General features: G+C 33.4%; 1 protein-coding gene across 5 annotated transcripts in view; it reads left to right on the forward strand.

The window, feature by feature from the left end:
* LOC129800777 (zwei Ig domain protein zig-8) overlaps window positions 1-26968 on the forward strand; it is a 167370-nt gene that overhangs the window by 41905 nt on the left and 98497 nt on the right. For all 5 annotated transcript variants that reach the window (XM_055845409.1, XM_055845410.1, XM_055845411.1 and 2 more), the window contains exon 3: window positions 19325-19458. In XM_055845409.1, the coding sequence (XP_055701384.1) occupies window positions 19325-19458 (134 nt within the window). The remainder of the gene's footprint in view (window positions 1-19324; window positions 19459-26968) is intronic.

Consider the following 26968-nt stretch of genomic DNA (forward strand, 5'->3'; position numbering starts at 1 on the left):
CTCAATGGGTCAAGTGGTAGGGCACTCGCTCTATAATGCAAATGTCCCGGGTTCGAATCCCCTTTAGGTCACCAGGACTCATGGGAAAGACTAGGACTCAAAGGAATTTTAACCGAAGGAATAACTCCTACTTACTTACTGCAGTCCTGGCAACTTTCCGCCAGCTCGCTGCAAAAACGTAGCATAAGTCGCTGTCGTAAAGTCCGTTCTTTCGGAGGCTCTGGGCAAATTTTTGATTTCGTATTGCTTTTATAATTTACGAATGATTTTAATTTAAAGTTAAAAATTGCGAAAGAATAATTCACATAGTGGTCTTTCTTGTAAGTTCGAGCATACCGCAAATTGTTTTTCTGTGTTTTATTTCAAAAAATTGACCATAAAATTTATGCGCTAACTGATAAAAATGATCCCTGATAGCTCTGGTAAGCACTGTTAATATTGACCGGTATGTTTCTTATGTCCTCCGCCCGGGAGCAGAACTATCGCTGAGAGGATCTGTAGAGGAATTCTATACAGTATGACATTGTCATATGACAAATTTACGTTGTTGAATTCGATATTGATGATTTTTTCCGCAAAAATCACAAATCCCATGAAGTAAAACAAGTTTATTGTAGGTTTTTTTTGTGGAAGATATTTCAATGGAAAATTCCTCAGCACTTTTCTCTTCAATTAAGAAGTACTCTTTGAAACATGTAACAACTTCATATTTTTCCCCTACTTGGCAAATTTTCTCTTAATGATTGTATCAATCTTGTTTTTGGACATTGATTGAGGCATGGAAGTCGAATAAGAACAGACAAAGATAACATACTTTTCTTGAATCAGCAAAAATTTACCCTTCCCATGGATTGCAAAAAAAATATGACGATTCTTCCTCTCACAGCAAAAAGAAAAAAAGAAAAAAGGGAACTACCCGATTTCCCAAAAATTTAAACATATAACATTTCTGTCGCTATGCATAATTGATTGACATGTTCGAGCTGCTAGAATTGCTGAGGGAATTGTTAAAAAGTTTTCTGTTTCTTCTATACCAAAAGCTTCATCTCGGGGATGGTCAAATGGGGGAAACTTTTTCTTGAATTCTTTTTTTTTTAACTCAAGCCACGAAGAAATGAGTTTGTCTACTTATATTTTTATGACAAACAGCTCGAAACTTTTGAAATTTCTCGATTATTTTGTATGTTTTTGGCTTAGGAAAGCTCCATGGGGACTTACCAACTGTGGACATTTTTGCCACTTAACTTTTTTTCGGTCGGTGCTTATTTCATTAAGCAGAGTCGTACCATAGCTTCTCAAATTTTACTGCAGACACACTAAATACACCATCAGACTTTAGGGAAAGACATTTTTATCCCAAATGCCCCAAATGGATTCAGAATCTTGTTGAACAAAGAGTCCCTATCATCCTTTTGTTGTCTCCCTTGAGGACAAAACATGTGCTGAAATTTTCAAGAGAAGACCAGTGATGATTTCAAATAGGATGGAATAGGATTCTGTAATTTTCATGGCATTATCACGCGTGAGTTCGAAACCTGAAAATGCCATTCGAAGTTTTTTCCTCATATCATATGAGTTCGAAAATACAATTTATTGAATTTTTAATGAAATCCCTTTACTTGATGATTTTATGAAAATATAGTACGTCTTGGTTGATTTGTTTAACAAATTCACTGTCATTTGAATTGCCAGAAATCTCAAATATGTGACTTCTGGCAATGCCACGTGAGCTGAAATGGCAATGTCACGGTTACAGAATCGCATTTTCGAAAAAGCTCTCCTAAGATTCGAACTCAATTTGTTATATGGCATTGCCAGAGCGTTACAGAATTCCCCTCATGGATAATGATTGAAGTTGTCAAGTCAGTCGATGGTGCCAAGCCAATGTATGTAGATTTGTAGATGTATTGCCGAAGTGAATAAATGATTTAGTAAAAACTAAAGATAGTTTAGAAATTATAAGAAATTTTAAGAATTTATTTATGGTAAATCCTTACTGTATGTTTTTTTTTAACTTGATCTAAAGTGAAGGGAAGCACTTCGAAAGAATGACGTTCATGTGATCACATAATTACTTATAGTTACGATACTTTATTTTGCTACTTGGGTATTCATACAGTCCCGAATGGGAGAGATATGCCTTACTATGGTAAAGAACAGTGCAGTAGCATTTTTCTTTTTAAATGAACTATTAGTTCAATAATCCACCTTCAATGTACTAGAAATACTGGGGATAGAGTGTTCATATTACTTTATTTAGTTTCTTACAGATTAATGGATGATTTATTTTAAAAAAAATATCTAATAAGGGATCTTAGAGAGCCGCTATCAAAAACATTTTTTAACGGTTACTGAATTTAACTTTTTTGCATTAATTCATTACACAATCCATTGATTTAGATAGAGTAACTACCCAAGAAAACAAATTGGCAACAAGAATTAAAATCAGAACAGCAGATTGAGAAAAATATTATCAAAAACGACGCTATGTCAAACTTTCCGTGCGTCACTTCGAGAACAAAACTTTTCATGATTCCGCGAAGCGAGAAAAGAACAACAAAATGTATTTCTATCTGTGTCGAGATATTTTTCCCATGTCAATGAACAACTAAAGTAACTAAAAAAAATCCATTCCCGGCATCAATTTGGAGATCTATTGCGTAGAAATAAATTATTCAAAATAAATCAATTTACATTATCATATGTAATCCTATAGTAAGGAATAGGTCAATATTCCTACTAAAAATTTACTTGCTATGAGCGCTAAAACTAAAGTAAATGCAGCTTCACTTTTCGAAATGAACATTTCGGAAAGGGAAGAGTTTCTAAACAAAGCTCTATGTTTACACTGTTGCGTTGGAGTAATACTAGTTTTAAAATTTTCATAATTTTCTAGAAATTTACCTCTATCACCCCTTCACCAACTAAATTTAATTCTATGACAAACATCCTAATCGGGTGTAAAATAAATGTGAAACCCAAAGCTATATCCCTTCTTTGCCATTTTAACTCAAAGGACGAATGAAACTGTGGGAAAAACCTTTTTGACTCTCCAACCAAATGATAATCGTCCAAAATGAATATCAAAAGCTTTTCACAATATGTGCTTTGAGAGTTTGGGTGCAAAAAAGGGTTCAGTTTGGGGTGGATTTGTTTTCGAAATCACGAAAAGTTTTGTAAAATTGAGCATTTGGAGCAGCAGTGTTACTTAATTAGGGTGTCACATTGCTCTACTCGGCTCTTTTTTTTCATTCATTCTTTCCCGAGGACATTTGGCAGTTAATTAAGATGTTGGGCGATGGAAAGACAAAAGCTCGAGGGGAGTGTCAAAGTTCAAATCACGCTGCGGGCGTGAAAGATGAGGTAGAACAAACTACACTTTGCATTTCTTACATTTGAAAGCTCCCCACGTGTTGGTGCATCAGCAAAAGCTCATAATTTACTGCTGCACAGAGAGAACTTTCCGCCTGCCACCAGAAAACTAACACATCATTATAATTCGGTGGTATTTTGTGAGAGAATATAAATTTTAATCTTGGGGATTTTTACCCACAAAGGAAAATATGGAATAAAAGGGACGACAAAGCATTCCAGCTTAGCGAAATGCTCGAACTTGAGTTGTGGATGATGTGCTGTACGCTAAAAGTGGTTTTTTATAATTCGTTTTGTCCTGAAGATTGGTCGTCAACGCTAAGACGACGATGGACGCTAAAAACTACATCTCTCTAATGCCCTAGACACACTTACGACTTAAGCTGAGAGAGGGCTTAACGTAAATATAATCAAAATAATGATTTGTCTAAATTCTCATCAGTTTCCTACTAACTTAGCCGTTTCTCGGCTTAATCCGAGAGACGGATTACTTAAACACTGATGGAAATGTATGATCATTATTTTGATTCTAATTACGTTAAGCCGTCTCTCGACTTATTACATAAGTCTATATAGGGCATAAGATCTTATGTCCTAGACACACTTACGACTTAAGTCGAGAGACGACTTAGTGGAAAATTATGAAAATGTGCCCAAGAAGCAAGATAGCTGCCTTATAGAACCGAGTATTAAGCAAGTATTTTAGTGCACTTTTAAAAGACTTAAAGTGAAAATTTTCTGTTGAAATTCCTATAGAAGCTCTTAAGTTCCTTAAGAGTGCGCCACTTTACTTATTGTAATCTCAGTGATGGAGTCAAGAACGTTATAAGCAAATAAAAGGATTTTTGGTTCTATAGTGCCTTACTTAAGGAATTCTATAAGACTATATTAAGAAAAAATTGCTTCTTGGGTGGATTAACCATTATTTCTAATATAATTTCGCTAAGCCGTCTCTCGGCTAATCCTCATATCTGTCAAGGCCCTTACACTCAAAACGATTTTGAATTACTTTTATGGTCCAATTTGTTCTTCCTAACTAATGAGGATTCACGAGTGATGCAAAAGGCTCAATAAGCTGAGGTACAGGGGTCTCTCGACATTTCATTGTTCCATACGTTTTTGCATAGAAGCACCGAAGACTATTGGCAAGTTTTTTCTTAAAGAGAATTGACTTATTAGTCTGTTATATTTTGAAATCGTGCATAAAAATCTATTTAAAAATACATATTTCATAGTGTTCGCCGAAATAGTACAAAAACTACGAGCAAATTTGTTAAAGTCGCGTTATTAGGCATGACGGGTCCCTGCTAAGATATTACTATCTTGATTTTGTTCTACCAGGTCCCCGGATAACCAATTATCCGCTCATGACAGCCAGAACACAGAGCTCGAGCATCATTCCGTGGTTCTCCCAAGACTGTCCTTATTTTCCACACATACTGTCTGACCTTTCGTTCTCTCGCGGAAAAATTTCGAACAGTAACCGTTAGGATTATTGTGGAAAACGACCGTCAACAATTTATCGTAATCTAATCTGTCCGGAAATCGAAGACCTTTCTAACGAACTCAAACTAGCCCAAATCGCTTAATAAATAAACTCTTCAGAGCTTTTTCAAGTTATATTTTGAGCAAACTGTTATACATAATGTTATACAATCTAACTGGAAACTAGACCATCTAGTGAGCAATGTCTAAAGTATTTTGGAAAATAAAAACAAACATTACAACTAGTTCTTAAAGTAAGAGCCTGATTTAGAGCGTCAAAAGCAATCGATGAGTTTTATGGCTTAAATCTATGAATAAAATACATATCTATGAAAATAACCATAAAAAATCAGAAGTCAATTCGAAATATTTTCGAAGATAAAGTTGGAAGCAATGGAGCACCGAGTAGATTTTGTAAGCGCTATGGCGAACTTTCAGAACTCTGAAGCACTGTTTTTACGATTTTGTTGAATTAGGGCGAAAGGAGCTAATTTCGAACCATTTTCAATTTGGAATTTTAAAATTTTCTCACTCTTTTAGACGGGCTAGAAAAACAACACTAAATACATAGTAAATTTAAAATCGAAGTGGTCCTAAATCACCTCATTTTACCCTTATATCCTAAAAACATGATTTTGTAAATAAAATAAAGGGCTCAAGGGCAAATTAAGGTCATTTAGGAACAACACCAAGCCTCTATCTGTAACCATTTAGCCTCTATATAATTCTAAGGGACTAACATTATGGAAAAAATGCACTAAAATAAAACTCTGCGGAGGAACCAAGGGGTCAAGTCAAGATTTTAAATTTCGTCATGGCAAAAAACGAGTGGATTATACTACTCTCTCTGTAGAGTTCGAGCAATAAAAAATAATCCATTGCCAGAGAAAAGAGCTGCAGTGTGCATACAAAGTAAAAAAAAAAAGAAATTCATAGAGCTTTTCATTCATATTAGGAAACAATGGAAAATAGTACAGAATAGTATTTTATTTTTCTTAAATAAATTTCCATTGCTTAACGTTTCAAAAGAACTATATGTTTTGACTCACAGAAATCCATTAGCAGCCTCTCACAACAAAGTCGATTATTTGGATAATTGTTGAAAAAGTCTCGATAAAATCTATTATCTCTGACAAAGCTGAGAACAACATCGTGAGGATTTTTCTCACTAACAACACAAATCTTCAGTTTCTTTTTGATGTATTTAAGCAAAAAAAACCTCCAAGCGCTAACGAATATTCTCAGAAAGAGATTTTTCTTACAGTCTGAAAGGTTAATTGGACAAAAAGGCTACATATGGTAGAAAAAATAAATTCCATTCATAATGCATTCTCGGAAAAATTGATCAGTTTCTGAAGAGAGAATCTCGGTTTCACATGAAACTCGGAAATGTACCTTTAAATTTCTGTATTTACTCAAAAGAGAAATTGGGAATATCAAAATATTGTTTTGGAAACATTGAAATTAAGTTAGGGGTTCTATCCCATCTATTTCATCCTGTTCTATGTAAGTATCACACCACATAATGTCACGAGACTGAATAATATAAACACTATTTTACTATTACTATTGTTACAATTATTACAGGGGAGTGGGGCAGTGTCAAGAAGCTGAAGTTTTTCTTTATAGTCATTATCCAAACGTTTATGGACAATATTCCCGCTTTTTAAGTGCATGTAGTTTTCCTTGAATATTGGCTATTTGGAAATATTCTGCACATTTTTCATTTAAACCTTAAACTGCCCCACCCTCTTCATAATCGGTATCTCTGTACGACGAGCCCTAAATTCAGAAGCCCCAAGATTCCAAACCACCCAAGAAGCATTTTTTTCTTGATATAGTCTTGTAGAATTCCTTGAGTAAGGCACTATAGAATCAAAAATCTTTTTATTTGCTTATAACACTCTTGGTTCCATCACTGAGATTACTATAAGTGGCGCACTCTTAAGGATCTTAAGAGCTTCTATAGGAATTTCAGCAGAAAATTCTCACTTTAAGGCTTTTAAAAGTGCACTAAAAGACTTGTTTAATACTTGGTTCTATAAGGCAGCTATTTTGCTTCTTGGGCAAGCCTTTGATCTGACGATATTTTCTCTCAAAAGAAGTAACATAAAGTTACCCCTGAAATTGTTTTAAAGATGAAAAGTTTCTTCAATAAAACGTTTAATAAAATAATCATTTTAATTAAATTAAAGCAAATATGTGTTCATAAGCTATTAAACAAGACTTTTATATAAAAAAAAACTTTTAAAATCATAAACATAAAATTATAGACAAAAAGGTTTAAATATGAGAAAGTGCCCATGCTTTGCACAGTTCCAAGCTTTATAATGACTAAATTTATTCTATGTTTTTCAATAAATATGAATCATCGCACCCAAATTTTAAAAACCAGGGGAAAGTGTACTGTTATTAAAATATATTGCGGAGTCACATTTACTAAGAAACATAGGAAAAATTTACTTATTATAAAGCTTGGGACCGTCCAAAGCAAGGCACTTTCAAGCTGAAGTCAATGTGGGAAATTCGGTCTTATTTTGTGTTCTTCAATTTGACTTTATTTTGCCAACGTTTCGATCCAGGATGGGATCTTCTTCAGGGCCTATTACATACAAATTCAATGCTTAATTAAATAATTTTTTTGAACAATTTTTTAAACAATTTCTTTTGGGACTTTAACTCACATCAAAGTGCTTAGGAGAACCACCGTTAAGTAAGACACACAAAATAGCACTACTTTTCACTACTCCAGAGAGCTTTAATAATTCACCTCTCATCACCAGATAATACCAGAAAATACATTCATATCAGTTAACAGCTTCACATAGCTCCTTTTAATGACCATTCGGTACTCACTGGCCTTTAATGTTGTCCTCTTCCCGAATTTATCACGAAAATTTGTCATATGACATTATCATATCGTTACTGAATTCCCCTACAGGTTACGTAATAAAACGGGTCCCGGTCAAAAATCCGAAAAACAAAATCCCGAATTTTTTAAAGTGAGGTAGGTTTTTCAGGACAATCCGTCCTTCCGGTGAGCGTCGGAATTTGTTGATCTCCTAAGAATCAAACATACAATTTCACCAGGGCTTTCGACACTTATCGTGTCTTCTTCAGTGGTTCTTGTTTGGTCTTTTCATTTTTAATTAATAAATATAGGGTAAGTGTGCCAAATTCCGGCCAGCTTGAAATTTCGGTCACTTTTTTTGTTCCTCGAATTTCCATGAATTTTTAGTTTTTACATACTCTAGAGATTATACAATGCAAAAGAATAACAAAAAATGTAGCTTCGACAAACGAGATGACGTGAAAAAGGCATTGGAAGAATTCCTGAAGGGCAAGGAACTATGAGCATGAAGGTGGCCGAAATAGGGCACCAAAGCTATGTCTACATATTTATTCGTTTTAAAATGTATTAAGAATGATTTTAGAGTAAATAAAGACGATAAACTGTCTACAAGGTTCTAAGCAACACTCCTAAAGTAGAAGGAATGAAAAAAAATCAATTTCCATTAAAGATATTACATTTCAAACTTGAGACTTTGGCGCTTGCATCCAACTATGCCGAAATTTGGCACACTTACCCTAATGTCATCCCTTTCAAGATTTTGGCTTTCGGGATTGTGGCTGATTCCGAATAAAACAATAAGGACTCTAGTTATTAGTTGGGAATTAATAATAATAAATTCTTCTAAATATTTCTCGGAAACTTATCGTACAATTTCGCGAAACAAGTCGATTTATTCACTAAGTTTCCTATTAAATTCCTGCTCATTGGATTTAGGAAGGTTTAACATCAGTATAAAGTTCAAATGTGCAACCGAATAATTTGCATGTGAAGTAATTTTGCAATAGCTCATTATTTATTTACGCAGTTTAATTTCTAAACCACGTGAAAGTTCAACATAGAAAGCTCAACTAGTTTATTTTAATTAATGTTTGGAATTTGAAATTAAATTATCACAAATATATCGATTAAAATAGATTAATCTACATTAGATATGTTTATATCTACTTCTATTGCTTTAAATGGATTTATCAACATTTTGAACTTCGCTGGGGTGAACTGTGGGAATTAGTTTTTGGTACTTGGCATTAACTATTGAATTCACATTCAAATTAACAGCGCGATGCAACTTTACAGATCTCGTCTATTAGTCTATTAACTTAAGAGATTTGCGATGCAACTTTATCAACGAGATGTCAAATCTCGTAATTTTATTGGCAGGATCTGTTCAGAACGAGATTTTATATGAACGAGATTTGCGATGCAACCCTGAGTGGTGAATTTTATAAAATATGAATTCCAACCTCAAAACGTCTCATAACTATTGGACACTTTTAGAGGTGCCGCAAAGTACGAGATTATCTGTTTATGGGTGTTTTTCGAGAAAAAAATTTAAGGAATGGTTTTCTTAATACTCATTTTACTAATTTGAAGTTGAGAAATCTTTAATTCGTCAGAATACAATATTTTTCTTGAAAAATGAAACTTTTTTTTTTTGAAAATACATTTTAATTACTTTTCTCAACGCAATCTCAGGCTTTTTCTTCCTCAGCTTGGTAATTCTGCTATCGGTGCAAGTTGTGGGTATATTTCTACATCTTCTGATCGCATTTTCTAATACAGAATAATCCAAAGACATCGTTGGGAACGGAAAAGACTATACATTTTGGAACTACATAATTATATCCTATTCCTGATACAATCTTCTGGCTTCCAAAGAAATTTTTGTCCAATCCCTAACAGATTATTCTTCAAAACGAATCATCTTTGCAGCTTGCAGGAGCATCCTCTTCACATGTGTTATGCAAAGTTCTTATTCAATCTTTATGGTGACCTCAGATTCTCCTGTTTTGTTCAGCATACTCGTCTTTATGACCGAATTCCTGATGAAGGGAGTGCAAGCTTTACTTGGAAGTCACTCTCTGCAAAGACAACAAATTCTTTCTGCTAATATTAACTATCCACTGATCTCTGAAGATCTCTCATTCTGTAAAGAAATGAACATTAGGAAAAACCTAAACTTTTCATTGTGATTTATAGATCTCAAAGAAGTACTAGGGTAAAATGTATAATTTGGAATTAGTGATATAAGTTGGACAATTCGCCGGTACAAGTTGGACATGGCTTTTTTCTTGATAAATACAGTACAAAATTTGTTTTTAAGCACAAGGAACCAAATTATAAAACTAAAGCATTAAAAATATACAAATAAAAATGAAGTAGTAAATTTATCAAGACGAAAAGCCCTGTCCAAATTATACCATTGTCCAACTTGTACCACTGTCCAACTTGTACCACTTTACCCTACTCACCAGTAAATGAATCTTAAACATTTTCTTTTGCTCACTGTTTCCTCAGAATGTACTTTTTCACTAAATATTTTCCACTTTTCTACTGTTTTCCCTTCCCGCCTTCTGCTTACCAAAGAGAAAAATTAGCGCGAAAACTAAATGGCACTCATAGCTAGCATTGGTAGTCTCGTTCAAATAAACTCACCACATAGACCTTAATCTTGCATACCAAAATCTTATAATTCAAAATTTGACATCTTATCTTATAAGATACGAAAATAAAGTTGCATCGCTCTGTAAATTGGCAATTTTGCTTGTCGCATAAAATCCTCTTACAGGGTTATTTGTACAAATTTTGAATTCTGCCAGATATACTCGGGAGGATAGTTATTGATTTTCACAGAACCATTGAAAACATTTTTGGCACAACATTGTTGTCCGAATGGCCAGAAAGAGATCAAACACACTCTTTTTTTTTTGTTAATCCATTGATCAACATTTATGACATCTCTGGCGATAGCTTCAAGCTCTTGGCCATCGATGTGTTTGAGAAGAAAAAAAAAACAGCGAAATTCAATAAAAATTGCTTTCTGCCAAAAGCTTCTTTCGTCTAGAAATCCATGGTCCATTGAACGAATTTACAATTTTGGGTGGATTGCAAATGTTTTTCCAGACGATTCTGCCCTTTTAGAAGACTATATGAGAAAATTTGATATTTTTTGCCCAATCTCTGTATAATTCAGCAAATTATTTATGTGATTTTCACCCCGAAGATGTTGTCATAAGAAAATTCTATAGGATTAAGAATGTGTGAATAGGAATTCTGGGTGTTTTCTTGTGTTCATCTCGAAAATGAGATTAAAGGAAACATTGGATGTGAAAATTAATTCTATCCAACCAATACTTTATAAGAGATTTTAACACAAGACTGGTCGAAAACTAAGAGAAATATTTGGGGTAGATTCTCTCTCATGGTTGTCTGAATGGAACATGTTCAAGAGGCATTTTTCACACCTACTGCAGCCTCTTCCTCTGAAGCTGAATTGAATACATCTTTTGCAGTATTTAGGAGCAATTCAAAGTATATGGGTCTAACATTTCACAAATCCTCCTCTGGCTCTCCTCTCTTGGTAATTCAAACCAAAATGTACATTTCTCATTCTCGTTAAATTACCAGACTTGAACTAATCTCATTAAATATCCGACAGTAGCTACGTTTACATGCACAACTTGGACTAATCTAAGCTAAATACTGTTTATCCAAAATATAAAGCTATGATTTTAGATTCGGATTGAAACACAGTAGGGGAAGGTTTTCAGGCTTCGCATGTACCCTGGCTTCGAACACTTCTTATTTTTCTCATATTTCTTTAATGAATTTGACCTTCATTCAGGAAATATGTGATTTAAGGGGGAAGTGTCAATTAAAATGTCAAAAGTGATCTCTAGTTTTTATTATTTAAATCTATAAATAAAATATCGAAGAATATACCATAAATATTTCTGAAGTTTATTCGAAGATACAGAGACGAAAGCAAATGAGCGCCGAGCAGATTTGCATGCGCTCTAGAGCACATCCAAAACTTTGAGGAGGGTTTTTTCCACTTATCATTTTTAAAATTTGGTCGAATTTGCGGGTAATATTTAGAAAGAAACTTATGAACCGAATGAAATAAATAGAGACTTATTTTCTTTAGCATTAAATTCTCTTCTAGTTGAACCAAAAAAACGTTGAAAACTTATTTTCCGATTTTTTACAACTTGTAAATACAAAATGTTGTCCCGAAAATGCATCTTTTTTAAAGAACCTTGAAAAAAGGTCTGATTTCTCGATTTTCTTCAGATTTCCTTTGTTTAACTATGAAATACACTAATGAAAATTGAATTTTTTTAGATTCTTTTTCTCAGACAAAAATTTTGAGCTACAGATTTCCTGCAAATAAGGGGGTGCTGTTACGAGGCGCTCAATTGGACTATACATTAATCTATCATTTTGTAATATTTTTCCTAGAAGAAATTTATTTAAGTACTAGAAATATGCATAATACGAAAAATTTCAAGAATCTTGGTCGTTTGTTTGTCCTCCAAGAAAAATCATGAAAAACGCCTTCTAATTGACACTCCCCCCTTAAGACTAACTATTAAAATATAATTAAGTCACCGCTTATGAACCGAGGCACATGAACCGGTAACAAACCGATTCATGACCGAATGTAATTTTGATTAAAAAATAAAGTTATTTTCGGCCATATTTTGAGTGACCCATGAATACCCGTCAAATAATTTCGTCAGATATCTTTAAGATTTCTGCAGAAAATATCTACACCTCTGCCGAAAATCTGCCGAGAAATCTGTAGATATTCCTACGAATTTTATTTGGGCTTGGGACAAAATTCGTCAGAAATTTTTCCAGATTTTCTGACGAATCCTGGTGTATAATCTGACGAATTTCTGTAGATATTTTGCCGATTTTCTGTAGATTTTTCTACATTCCAGACTTTCCAGACAGCTGTGTCAAAAAAGATGGAATATTTTTCATTGAAGTTTGCAAAATTCAATAGAATTATTCTTGGTGATATCACAGTGTTTATATAAAATAAAGAATTCTGCGACGTCGTGTGATAAGTAGAGAAAATAGTGAAGTGACATCTTTAAACACAGTGTTGACCTATATTTCATGTTTTTGTATCATTCGATTGGCGATTTTTAAGAAATTAATATTTTTGCTCGCAACTTTTTAGTTATCTAAAATGTTTAATCGATAATGCTTGTTAAGCAGAGCATACCATTTTCTTTGTAACTTCTACAGTTTCTTGATAAATCAACAATATTTTTGTTAAGACAATGGAGACTATGCAGATTTCCAATGCTTAATTCTGCCGAGAATCTGCAGATTTTCGGCAGAATTTCTTGCGAATATCTACAGATGTTCTAGGCAGAAATTCTGCCGAAAATCTACAGATTTCCTCTGAATGTACTAGAATATACCGTTACAATTCAAAAAACCTCCGAGTGAAATCGGCAGGTAGAGCAATGATTTGACGAGTAATCACTTCAAATCGGTTGAGAATCGGTAAACGGTAAATGATGTTAAATGATGCGAAAGTATTTTTGAGATATAACATCTAAGTCACAAGTTGGTGCACTTGAGGGATGCTTCTCCCACGCAGAGTCCCAGAGGAAAAGCCATCATCAGCGGAGGGAAGGAGTCTCAAGAAACCCCATCAGAGGGTGACTACCACGTCCTGAAAGGACTGGCGCCCAACACCATCTGAAACCCAGCGTGTAAAATTTGTCGGGACTCTCAAAGTGTAACTTCCTTGTCAGAAAATAAAATATGTTTTAACTCTTTCCAAACCAAATTCATATAAACATAGCCATTGCTAGGCAAGTGAGAATATACTATATCTCAAACATGTTAAAACTCTTTTGAATCTCATTTTCTGCCAAACCAAGCAACTGCTCATATTACAAACATGTAAAATTGTATTTTAGAAAGCTTTATGAAGGCACGAAACAAAGATATGCTTTCGTTTCGCATTTGAGTACAGAAAAGTAATTAATATAAAAGTAGGGATGGGTGGAGCGTAGAGCAGTGTCATGCAATTTTTATAGCAAGCAATCTAAGAACATTTGAGTCATTCATCTGGTAAAATGCCCATTTGTCGCTTAACCACAAAGATATCATTTAAACAAAGAATATTGAGTTATTGAAAAAACGAAATTTGAGGGTATTCCAAAATAGCGGAAGAGGGTGGAACTGATATTATCTATTTCTAACCGCCCATCGACATTTAACCTTTGCCAAAAACCGCTTGTCGATATCTCTTTCCGTTCCCTCTTCAGAAGCGTTTTTGTACTCCGGACGGGATGGACCGGACGAGATGGACGTCCACGAAAATCGATTTGTAGCACACATGATTTTCATGATCTATGAGTGTCAAAACATGTATATACATCCAAAATTTGAGCCCGATCTGACGATGTCGCATTTCACCTATAACCACAAAAGCTGAGATTGTAAAGAATCTCAGCTAAGTGTCTCAAACATGCCGTATCTCCCCTATAAATCATTAATACAGTGGTGGCCAAAATAATAGGACCACTTTGTAAAGCTTAATTTTGTATCTTTTCCCAACTTGTTGCCATAACTTTGATGTAGAAATCTTCAAATTATTAACATCGTAGAATAAAAGTTGTTTTGTCCGCTAGAGGTCTCTATATTGCGCAGAATACATAAGGGAAGTGTACCACGGATCGGAATGTTAAGAGACGTGCTCCATAGTTAGTTGAATATATGAGTTCCAAAACACTATTTGGTATTTTTTTACATGTCAATTGATATATTAGTGATCCATTTAACTATTTTCGAGTATTGACACTTTTTCTAATTACGGAAATTAATAATATATAGATGTAATTGTAAAGATGCAATGTGTTCCGCGGATCGGAAGGGACTTAATCAGGTGTTCCACGGATCGGCAGATGCTTTTGATGAGGATTCTCCTGCTTTCTTGGCATCTTAATCACTCTACATGGCTTCATTGAAGCTTCTTTGTCATTCTTAAACCGTGTACTGTGTATTCACATGATACAACTCCTAAAATTGTTAAATTTAATGAAACTTTCACTGGTAAATTGTTCTATCACAACAAAAACATCTAATAATGGCTGTGAAGATGACAGCTGAGCGCGCTGAGCCCAATTTTCCACGAAAAAATGTGCCGATTCCAGGAACAGAAGAAAGAAAAAGTACTTGTTCGCAAAAAATAATTTATTTTCAATATTCTTTGCCGAAATAATTAAAAAAGTGTATTGATAGTTAAATTAGAGTCACTGAATATTCATTTTTTAATTAACACAGATTTGTAAACCATTTTAATCAAACATAATTCCTCATATTCTTGCAGACAAATTCTCGCGTGAAATATTAAGAAAGTGATGAATGGCGGATTTTTTGCTAAGACTGTCATACAGTGATTCAATAAATTAGGTAAATAATAGCAATTTTGTTTGAAACTCGACGAGAAAATTGGTTCTGTAGATTAAATATGAACTAACGTGATGCATCTTGCTAAAGAAAATTACTAGAATACAGTGAATAATTTTCAAAAGTACATTTTATTTTGGGGTGCCGATATGCGGGACAACCTTCCGATCCGAGGAACACTGACGATCGCTGGTACATTTACCTTAAATACTGAAATTCAATTCGGACAATAAAATAGGAAAATTTTCCTTTATATTTTCTAAATATAGCTTTAGTTTCACTTATTCGATTTATAGGTCACATTCATTTATTTAAATGAAAGTGGTCCTATTTCTTAAAACATCATTTCACTATTGACATATTCTTTGAAAAATAGAGACCTCTTGCGGTCAAAACAATATGTATTCGACGTAAGGTAATTATTTGAACACTTCTACATCAAAATTATTTGAACAAATTGGAATAAAAAAATACAAAAAAAATAATGGTTTTTGCAGAGGTGGTCCTATTATTTTGGCCACCACTGTACCACACGTAACAAGTATTAAAAGAAAGAAATGGACGAAAACAAAGAGTTTCTGGTTGTAAAAAAGTGTGATTCTGCCTTCTAAACGATCTTTTGCAAAGATGTAAGTTTTCGGATCATTTAAAGTTCACTGATTTACAGCAAGAGTCGCTTGAATTACTCATGTGTACTGTGCATAATTTCATTTTATTCTCTTTAACTTCTGTGATTAAAATTATTATCTTTTGATTTCTTTTCATGATTTCAATTGATGCTTTCACTTAAGAGCATTTCATCCATAAAATAAACATCCCCTAAGCACTCTACCCAGGCTGCATTAAAAAAAAACTCCCACATTAATGTTTCCCAATATTTAATTTATTTACTAAGCACAACATAATATTTAAGCTCTTTAATTCTGCAGTCTGCCGGAGAGAAAATCCCATAAATAAACACAAAATACGAGGAATATTTTGCATTATTAACATTCAACCCTTTTTTCTCACTCAACTTTGCCAAATACTCTCTCTCAGCAATTTTATGTATGATGTCTTTAGAACTCCGTTCGTGTACCTTTTATTTGCAATAATCTCTTTATTTAATGTCTTCACAGCCACTTTCATTTCGATGCGCGAGAGAATGACGAAAAATAAACCCCCAAGGGTTTTTTTTCAGCTAAATTGCTTGCAATAGCAACGTTTAATGGTGGTTAAAATGAATTTCCCCGAGCACAAGAATTGGCAAATAAATTGATAACGAGAAAAAAAAATCACAGTATGAAGGGAATCCCATTAATGGAAAATGGCGTGAGAATGATTTTTGATAAATTCGTTTTTGGTGTAATTGAAAAATGATATTTTACACAATGTGAGAGCTCGAGAGAGTGTCATAAATGGGTTAACAAATGGCAAAATCTGCTGGAATTCAGTTAGATGGCTGAGGGTTGTTGTTGTTTGTCCCCAAACCCCCAAAGTCCCGTGATACATTGTGGAATAAATAGCCATAAACAGAAGCTTAAAGTACCATCCCGGGGAAAAGATTGCAGTTGGGTGGTAAAGTGATGGAGGAAAAAAACGAGGAGCGAACCAAGAGACACTCACGACAAATTTTCTCACTCTGGGGCAGACTTAGTACATGCGGTGATGCGATGGCAACAAGAGGGATCTAAAACACCCTTCAAGAATGGGTTGAAGGGGATGACAGACAGAACCCTTAAGTGCATGGAGAGGAAATTGAGTAACTGGCATGAAATGTGTTGGAGAAATTGCATGGTGACGTCGGTCAATGTGTAGACACTGAATGTGGGTGGACAAGCTTATGTGACCCTCACAAAAGCTGACAAGGTACTCAGAGAAATTACGAGAACTTGATGGTAGTATTAATATTCTTAAACGTCTTGCACTCAAATGGTAGTACGAATGTAAACAGAACTTGTGCAAAATTCTTGAATTGACCATCTGTATCAAACAAATTCATCACCTTCAATTAAACTACTAGAATAAGCAGAAAACTACAAGAAAATATACATAGAAAATTTCTTTCAAATGTATATGCATTCAACATTCGAAGAACTTGAAATTTTAAAGTTAAGAATATTAGCAAAGAAACTGCTAGAATTTCAAGAATGTTCATAGAAACTACTCCAATTTAGCAGTAACATGTCCAAAGTTCAGAGACATATTAAAACATCAAAGAAATTTAACTTACCGAAATACAAATTGCACTTCAAAAATAAATGAAACAAGGAACTGCTATAATTTATAAAAATAGCACAGAATAGTCAGCTTTTGAATTTCATCACTCTTTGACGATATTCGAACCTATTCTAATAATTCATTTCTTAACTACTTAAATTACTATTCTTTACTATTTTTTCCCTTTTAGAATTTTTTATTTTAAATACAATATTCAAAGTCTTTCGACATTCGAAATCTGACCACCTTGCTCTAACAATGCAAAATAATATGACAAAATATGAAGTAGAAATATTGATGGAGAAATTGAGTTGAACCAATTAGAAAACTGCTAGAATTACAAGAAATCGACAATTTGAGAAATTTCACATAACACACATAAATTCAAAAAGTATAACTCGTTGATTATCGCAACTCCGTGTGAAATAAATTGAAAATTTACATGAATCCACGAATAAAACTGCTAGAATTTACAGGATACTGATAGGAAATTTCACATTGTACTAGAATATTTTTTAAAAAATCTCACAGCATGGTACATAAAGCTTCTAGAAGTCGATTGATCATATGAAGCCTTATAAAAAAACTGCTAGAATTTGTAAGACATTAATGGTGGAGACTGACATTGTTGATAAATAATTTAAATTCAACACTATCTTTATATTAACCAGGATCTGCAAAATAGTACAAGAATGTGTAGAAATGGAATACAGAATAATAAAAATATTACTAATACATTACAAAAATTTATATGCAAAAATTACTAAATGAATGAAAATTGAATTGGCAATTAGCAAAAATCCTTAAAAGAAAAATTTGAAGAGAAATAGGTGTGATTAGAAGAAATCACACCTAAAAATCTAAATAAATAATATTAATAGAATTTCGCAAATAAAGAATACAAATCAGGCGTATATTGATTAGAAAACTGCTAGAAATTGAAAAAAAAAACATTTTGAAGAATCTGGGTCTGATGGGGTGTAACAGAAAATGGACGGAAACACCAACCGCTCTTGTCTTTCGCAATTTTATTCTTTATGAAAAACAATTTAAAAAAAATTAAAATGTTATAAAGAAATACTTTAATAGAAATATTGATAGAATTTTGCGAACAAATATTTCAAAGCTGCCGTAAACAGGCTAAAACACACTGCTAGAAATTTAAAGAATTTAGTTATGATCTTGTTAAAAAAAAACTGAGTAATATTTTGTCTAAATAAAAACACAATTTTTATGACGAATATAATTTTGTCAATTTTAAAGACTGCTAGAATTTTTTAGCATATTTCTTAGATCGTGAAAAATGTAACTATAAATTAATAAATATGTTGTTTAAGATCATATTGTATTGACTGTCCTTAATAAAATGGAAAAATAGATGAGAAAAATGATCAATCTGCTAGAAAACCACACTCATATCCTTTCTTAACTTCAAATTTTCAATTTTGAAGTTAAATAAAACAAAATTTCGACAGTCAATTAGTATAGTCGATGAATAATGATTTAAGCTAGCAAAGTTCAATAACTTAAAAAAGTATAACTTAGAATTACAGTAAATATACTACATTTTCTAGTAGTTTTCGATAAATTCTTTTTTACAGTTTATAAAAATATTTTCTTAATGCCTACAGCGAATTATTTTTTATTGCATAAACAATGATCTATGAGTGTCAATTATTTCTATTAATTACAAAAATAATTACTAAACACTGCTAGAAAAGTATATTATATAAATACTGTAATATACGTATTATATAAATACTGTGAGTTACGTAGATGTGTAACATATTTTTAGGACGTAATATGGTGGAAGATAAAATTTTTATTTATCGACTACACCTACCATTTAAAATCGTTCTATATTCTAGCAGTTAACTACAGATATTTTAGCGGAGATTTTCTGAGTGTATGTAGGCGTGCGGAGAATTTTCATATAACCAGACATTTAATATATGTTCCTCACCCTTTTTTTTGCAGAAAGCTTCACATCATCCACAGTGAATCCCATAGCCCTGCCCTATTTCAATTTTGATGTGCAGCGAAATGTTACCGTGACAGTGGGACAAACAGCCTTCATCCATTGCCGTGTTGAGCGTCTCGGTGACAAAGATGTAAGTACATATTCTTTGACTATCCGCTTTCATTCATGGTATAACGTTGCTTTTGACACTCACACTAAGCTTTTCCAAGTGTCTGGAAAAATAGTCTCCCATCCCAGTTGTTTTCCGAGAAAATGCACTGGTGAACAGATCATTGAGTGTCTCAATCAATAAGATAAAGAGAGACATAGATCCTTTTTCTCAAAACAATTAGCGATAATTAATTTTGCGGTGAACCAGGAGAAATAACATTTCTTCTTATAATGATGATCCTGAAGATAATGGCGAGTGTTATGGGAAAACTCATTCAAAAGATTGAGTTTTGGGATGTGGACAATTCAAAGTGAATTATGCATTCAGACTTCGCCGTTAACTGGAGAAACTCGATAAGATTTTAATTGAAAACGCGATTCAGCCAACACGATAAATCTCCCCATCTTAATTGCAGCCTGAAGTGATTATCCTTGGAATAACTTTGTGGGCGACAAACAATAATAGTGATTCAATTCCTCTCATTGTTGACTGGAATCGTCGTATATTATTTTGGGGGTTGTAATTGGTTTCTCTGTGAGTTCCAGAACTTACTCAGCATGTAAGAAAATTAATATAGCATCCCTATCTTGCATTAGATGCACAAAGATGTCTTTTCAGGGACGATAAGGCATGAGCGATGGCAAGACGACAGTTGAAAAAGTTGGAATTACTATTTCAATATGACATAAAAGTAAGGAGGAAATATATTAGCAAAATTTTCTATTTATAGAAAATGTTGTTTCAAATAGAGCGATTTTAGTACAGACAATTAAATTAGTTTACTTTTTGAACAGCCTGATTAAGTAGAACAAATTACACAAAAAACACTTGCGTGAAATTTATTGAATTTAAACATAAATGGTTCGTGTACTAAATTTAGTACAGTCAAAATGAACTCTTTTAATTCGTATTCACTAAATATAAAATTCGAAAATATTTAAAATGTTACAACGTACTTAGAAATACGTAATTTCACCCTTAAAGACATTAGCACAAGTACTAATTTTATTACAAATATTTTAAATCCAAAAAAAATATGCACGAGAGATTTTTTGTGATAGATTTAATGCTTGAAAATAATTAACATGGGAACACTGAAAATTTATTTAAGTACTAAAACGAAACGTGATATTTAACAACGAATTTTTAAGAATTTTACCCTGATTTTAAATTAGCACTCTATTTGAGCTCAGAATACCATTATTCTGTAAAGTACGTATAAAAATTTGTACTAAAAACATAAATCCAGAATTCAAAGTTAAATTCCCTAAAAATAAGGATTCTCGCCTTTGTTTAGAACATGTACTAAATATAGAAATATCTCTAAAAGATGTGCATTAAAGATAGTACTATGCTTTAAATAATATTTCTGTATTCAGGAATTTCATCTTGAAGCAGTTTCAAAAGTAGAAGCAGGGGCCCATCAAGCCAAATAAAAAGTGAAGATATTTTTAGGAAAAAACTTGCAAATAGTCTTCAGTGCCTCTATGCAAAAACGTATGGAAAATGAAATGTCGAGAGGCCCCTGGTAGACGGGTTTTAATCATCTGTACTAATTAACTCTCACATATTGAATGATATCTTGGTAAATTTAGTCACTAAAAATTTAATTCTTGAATTATTTATTCGAAAATATGATTGCTATTAGCCAAAGTACTGATCATTTAACAAATTTTCAAAAAGATTTGAGTAAAACGACTGTACTAAATACCACAAACTTTTCTTTTTGAATTGGTTTTTAATTATTTTTAAACACACTTGAAATTTAATTTAAACCTTCGTACAAATTTTTAAAAAAAAATTAATTCTCAAAAGGCAAAACAATTTTTTATGGAAATAAGTTCTATAATCACTAGTACATGTACTAAAAGTTTTATTATGAAAACAATATGGGTTTTTGAAAAATTAATGTTTCACAATCACTTCAGATTGACAAACAAAGTGTGAATGAGCATTAGTTTTGTTTTTTATTCAATTAGCACATGTACTAAATACTGCAGTTTCAAATATTATCGTCTTTCAAATAAATAAACAGGATTATAGTGCCTGTGAATCAATGTATAAATTCTTTATATGTAAATAGTGAGATAAACAACCAGTAGTACATGTACTAATTTTATTTATTTGCGAATCTCTAAGGGTTAAAGACACCAGAATTATTCAGAGAGTGAAAATAGCCATTAAAAACATCTAATGACAATATGGGAGTATAATAACCTTAATGTCTCTATAATTAGCACACGTACTAATTATTAGCGTAAAATGCAAATACCCCTTGGATGAAACATTGCGGGAATTTAATTTCCACAATTCACAGAAGAACAATTCATGCATTTTCATTTTTTTGTCACCCTTCATCCGCTCATCTCCAGGAGACATATTCATAAAAGAAAAACATCATAATTTCAGAGCTTTTCAACCCTTTAGAAATTTCATGAAAACGTGACACACCTTGATAAGATAGGAGATTATCTATGAAACACGTCGTCCCATTGTGAATTGCTGACTGTACTCCTACTCATTTTTCCTCCTCCAGCTTTTGCGGGGACTTGCGTCTCTCGGGCTTTTTTTTGTGTCACGGGGTAAAGCTTTCTATCTCAGTTTTTGGAGGAAGCTTTTCTTGCCATATCAGACGAAAGTCGTGAGACGATTTCCTTTGACATTTCCACTGCAATTTTAATAAAATATGTCACCAAGCCATTTTTCATCTCCACACATTTCTGGTTGAACCACCGAAAATTTTCCTCTCGCTGTAACTATATAACATGTGAAAAGGAAAAACTTTTCGTCCTGTCGCAAATTCTCAGCATGGTTGATTTCAATTGGTTGTGGAACTTGTTGAAATGGCAATAAGAGGAAAAACTTTTTGGGGAGGGAGGCCAAAAACTAGAGACTTTGGACAGAAACTTTCACCACAAAATGATGACATCGCAATGAGGCAGGTCCAGGTATGGAATTGATACACCATCCGCAGAAGTGTGTGCAAAAGTTATTAATCAAATCATGGGAAAGAGTGAGTTCCGGGTCCCATATTTCGAGGGAGCTTTTCTGACTGGAGAACTGTGTGGAAAACAAGTTGGATTAGACAAGATAGAGATGTTGTCATTATTCTTGACAATAACAAAAGGCAAAAGTTCCCACCAAAATTTCTCTCCAAGGGGGAAATATTATGGGTTAAAATATGTACACCACTTCCAGTATTTGAGTGAAACTTTTAACATATTTTGCACTTCCATTATATTTGTACATTCTAATTCCAAAACTCTCCTTCGGGATTATTTTAAGTCGTGAAGCAAAACCTCTTCTATTAAGAAGTGGAACCTAAGTATCGCCCCTTATGTCCTAGACTTAAGCCTACTTAAGTCGAGAAACGACTTAACGCAATTATAATCAAAATAATGATCAAATTACATTTCCAGCCAGGGGTGTGACATTAGCTCTGTAAAATGCGACCAGTTTTGGTGTAAATTATTTCCTGTTTTCGTACACATTTCACGAGATACCTACAAAACTACGTAGGTGGCCAATTTGGGGTTTTCGGTTGCTCATTCTATATTAAATTGGCTTTTATTTTGTATTAGTATTTTTTCTAATTCATTTTACAATGAAAGAAAACAGCTAATAAACTCAAAAGTTTTCTCGGCGCGATAGAAACATATGAGAAACATAGGAAATGTCACGCCCCTGTTTCCAGCAGCTACTGACTAATCCGTCTCTCAGATTAAGCTTGGAAATGGCTTAGTTAGTAGGAAATTGATGGAAATTAAATAAAAACACTATTTTGATTATAATTACGCTACGATATTTCTCGGCTTAAATCGTAAGTGTGTCTAGGGCATAAGGGGTGATACTTAGAATTCATTCCTTTATAGAATAAGTTCTGTTTTTAGACTTCTAATAAGCCCAGGGGCAGTGCCGGATTTAGGTGGGTGCCAACAGTGCAACAAACTAAGGCGCTGTAGTATCCTCATTTTCTGTTTAAACTTTTTTGAAATAAGAATAAAAAAACTTTAGAACACTATCGGTTTTGTTCAGTACAATCTTATTTTGACTTGACCATAGTCTTTAGTCTGTCAGAAAATGCATCGTGTTTTGCACGAGAGCTAGCCTTCCGAATGTCCTGCCATTTACGACGAAGGACTGCCTTCAGTTCATCGACATTTCGCTACTTTTTAGTCCTAATATTAACCAACAAAATGCCCCTCTTGGAGAAGTCAAGTAGTTTTGCATCCGGGAATCGTTGAGGTCATTGTGCTCCAAAATCGAAAAGCTAAACATTGTTTTTTTAGCCAAATCTTATTTGGAGCGTGATTTCTGCGACGGTTTCGAGCAGAGTTTCGAGTCTTGTTCGAACTTCCAGAATAATTTATCGAAATTTTTGTATGCCCACGGCTTCAGGGGTCCTTCCGAGACAATTTCCAGATACACATTGGCATTCATATTGACGCTGCAGCCTCAAAACCCCAGTGGAAATCGATAATTGGCCACTCTGTTTCTGCAACTTAGCACGGAATCTTTAACTTTGCATCTTTAACTGTAGCACGGAATACCATTATTTTATGTAAAATGTTAAAGCTGCGACACTGTTGAAAAACGTTAGATTTTTGGGGCCCTCCACAAATGGGCATTGGGCCTCTACATTTCTAAATCCGGCCCTGCCCAGGGGTGACTAGCCTGGCCATGTGCTCTCATGGAAGGCGAATTCAACCTGAACCGTAGAATTGTAGAGACTCTAGAGGAACAAGAGGGATACACGCGTGTCTTCTAAGGGTTGACATGGTTATATGATGGGACAGACCTGTGATCTTCCGGGAGGGGGGAATCTAAATATAGATGGTGGGGGATCGATCCTCGGTAGCTGTACTGGGTCGGTTGCTCGTGGTCGTGGTACCTATGCTACGTCTGCCGCGGCGTCCGCATGTTCTCGCTAAGGGTCTATTCACTTCACTTTTTCATGTGTCGTACGTGTATTATATTTTTGCTTGTTTCTGCTTTTAATTTCTCATAAGCTTATTACAATTTAGTACACCGAGAGAAATCCGAAAAAGTCAAAATAACATTCCGGAAATGTTAATTTTACCCTGCAGTTTTGATCTGAAATCGGTGTAAATATTACCCTTTTTAGGTGTATTAGGGGTTAAAGGTACCCTTATTCATGTTAATTTTACATTTAAAATGGTGTAAAATTAACATTAAAAAATGTTGATATATTTTTACACCTAAAAAGTGTTAAATTTCTGAAGAAAAAATGTGAAAATTAATGAATGAAAAATGAATGAAAAGCACTCTTCTACGGTAGCGTTCTTTCCCCTACTTATAGCTTATTATTCAATTTTTGAAATGGAAGAAATATTCTAAAGTACTGCTTTCGCTTTTGTCCATTTACTAAAATTTTCCAATTTTTTATTCACTTTTAAAGGGAGGTACTTCAAGCAGCAAACTTCGGTTCTTTTCTGAAATAAAGTGTCTCTGCTATCTATTATAATCAAGCGCATGGCGAGTTGGCCTTTTTATATGGAGCTATTTGAAGCCAATTCCTAAATTGATCTCGGACTCAGCTCACAGTGCTCCAAGGAAAAAAATTATTTAAACAAAAATTTAGTATATTTATCCCTCCATACGGAAAGGTATCTTATAATATGGAAAAACTTCTCACTTTTTAAATATTTAGCATAACGATCACAAGTGCAGAAAAATTCCCATACGCATTTGTATGTAAAAGTAAGAAATTGGCTTCAACTTTGAACGCCACTCGCCGGAGACTGGATTATAATCCTCTAAAGTGTGACTTGGCTAAAAAAAAGTGAATCGGGTATATATTTGATTTTTCTTATAATTTAGAAGATTTGTCTCATTTACAATGAATTCAAATATTACAATACAACCAGTCATAGAAAATAAAGTTAAAAAAAAACATTTTCATTATCTGTACACCACTTCCTATTAAATTATCATCCCCTTGATTTCTCATCGTGCAGTGGAAAAATCCCCTGAAGATAGGAAAAATCGTACACCTTCATTCACTTATAGATAATTGGAGTTTTGTTTTATTCATTTGGCAGCCCGGAAGCTTGCGGGGTGGTTAAAGCAGTTTTTTTTGGGAGATACTATGTGGGTGAGCCATTTCTCTATGACATAGTCCCAAATGTGGTGTGTTTTGGGATAAAGTTCTTATCTTTTTGAAGCAAATAAAATAAATTGGGATCGATTATTCAAGTTAGAAGCAAGACACACAAAAACATCTTCCTACATATTCGTATCAGGGCAAGAAGTCTCCTGCTCAAAATCTAGCACAATTCAAAGTTGCTCCAGTTATTCATCCCCTTGACTCTGCAACAGAATCCCAAAGTTATATGCACAAGATAACGACTTAAGAGAAGAAAAATCAAACATTCTCAGATTATTGGAAAACCCAGATGAAGCTTGTTATTTTTGACTTAATTGGTTTCCTCATTCAATAGACTTTTGTGATAACATTGCAACTTTGTTAAACTTCTCAGTTATTTTATAGTACAAAACATCTATTCAAAATTAAAATAATAAAACAGAATAGAATTCTGTAATAATTCTTTTTAGGAGTTCTAAAAAAGAATGCCCCAAGAAAATTCTACACTAAAAAAATAAGAAAATATTTATAATATAAATATTTTCGAGAATCAGTCTAATTTTATTTAGGGTATTTAGGTCATAAGGGTGCCAACTTCAGCACTATTAATATTTTAATGGCATTTTGAAAATATCTAAATTTTTCATAAGCCATCAATAGAGAATTTTATGTAGGGGAGACTGGGGCAAAAATTCACAAAACGGATATTTTATTTTTTTACAAGCTACTCGAGCGCTTCAAAAATTTCTAATTAGCGCACTTTTATAGGAAATTTGCCGCTCTATAACTTTGTGAAAGTAATTTTCCTCTATTTTGTAAGGAAATACGTTTATCGAGCCAATTTCTAAATGGTAATTTTGTGGCCATTCTCAAAAATGCTGGGGCAAATAGTACCAGACATTGGGTATTATCATATTTTGATTCGCTTCATTACAGGCTTCCGTAAATTTGAAAAAATACCGAGAGGACATATTTTCATAGAAAATTTATTCATCTACACCTTTGTAAAACACCGTTTTCTCTACGAGATAAGTGAGAAAACGAGAAATGCGCTTTTCAAGCTATTTTAGAAAAAAAACACACACAAAAGATTGCAAATAATTTGACCAATGCAAACAACAAGCGGCGAGACATGATATTGACGTTTCTTTTCGCCGTGAAACATCAGAAATTGCTTCGCTTTTTTGTTACTTTTTGCTCTATACCTTTTGTTACTTTTTACCCCAAGTGGGAATTTTTAATGAAAGTATTTCTGGAGAAAAGAACCTTTGTGAAATTCTAAAATAGATAGCGGATTCGTATTCAAAAAATCCAAATAAATTTTCAAAAAATGGGGCTAAAAATTTCGATATTTTTTATTTTCTAAATTCCTTGTTCGAATTA

This window comes from Phlebotomus papatasi, chromosome 2 (genome assembly GCF_024763615.1).
Source record: "Phlebotomus papatasi isolate M1 chromosome 2, Ppap_2.1, whole genome shotgun sequence".
Classification (NCBI taxonomy): Eukaryota; Metazoa; Arthropoda; class Insecta; order Diptera; family Psychodidae; genus Phlebotomus; species Phlebotomus papatasi.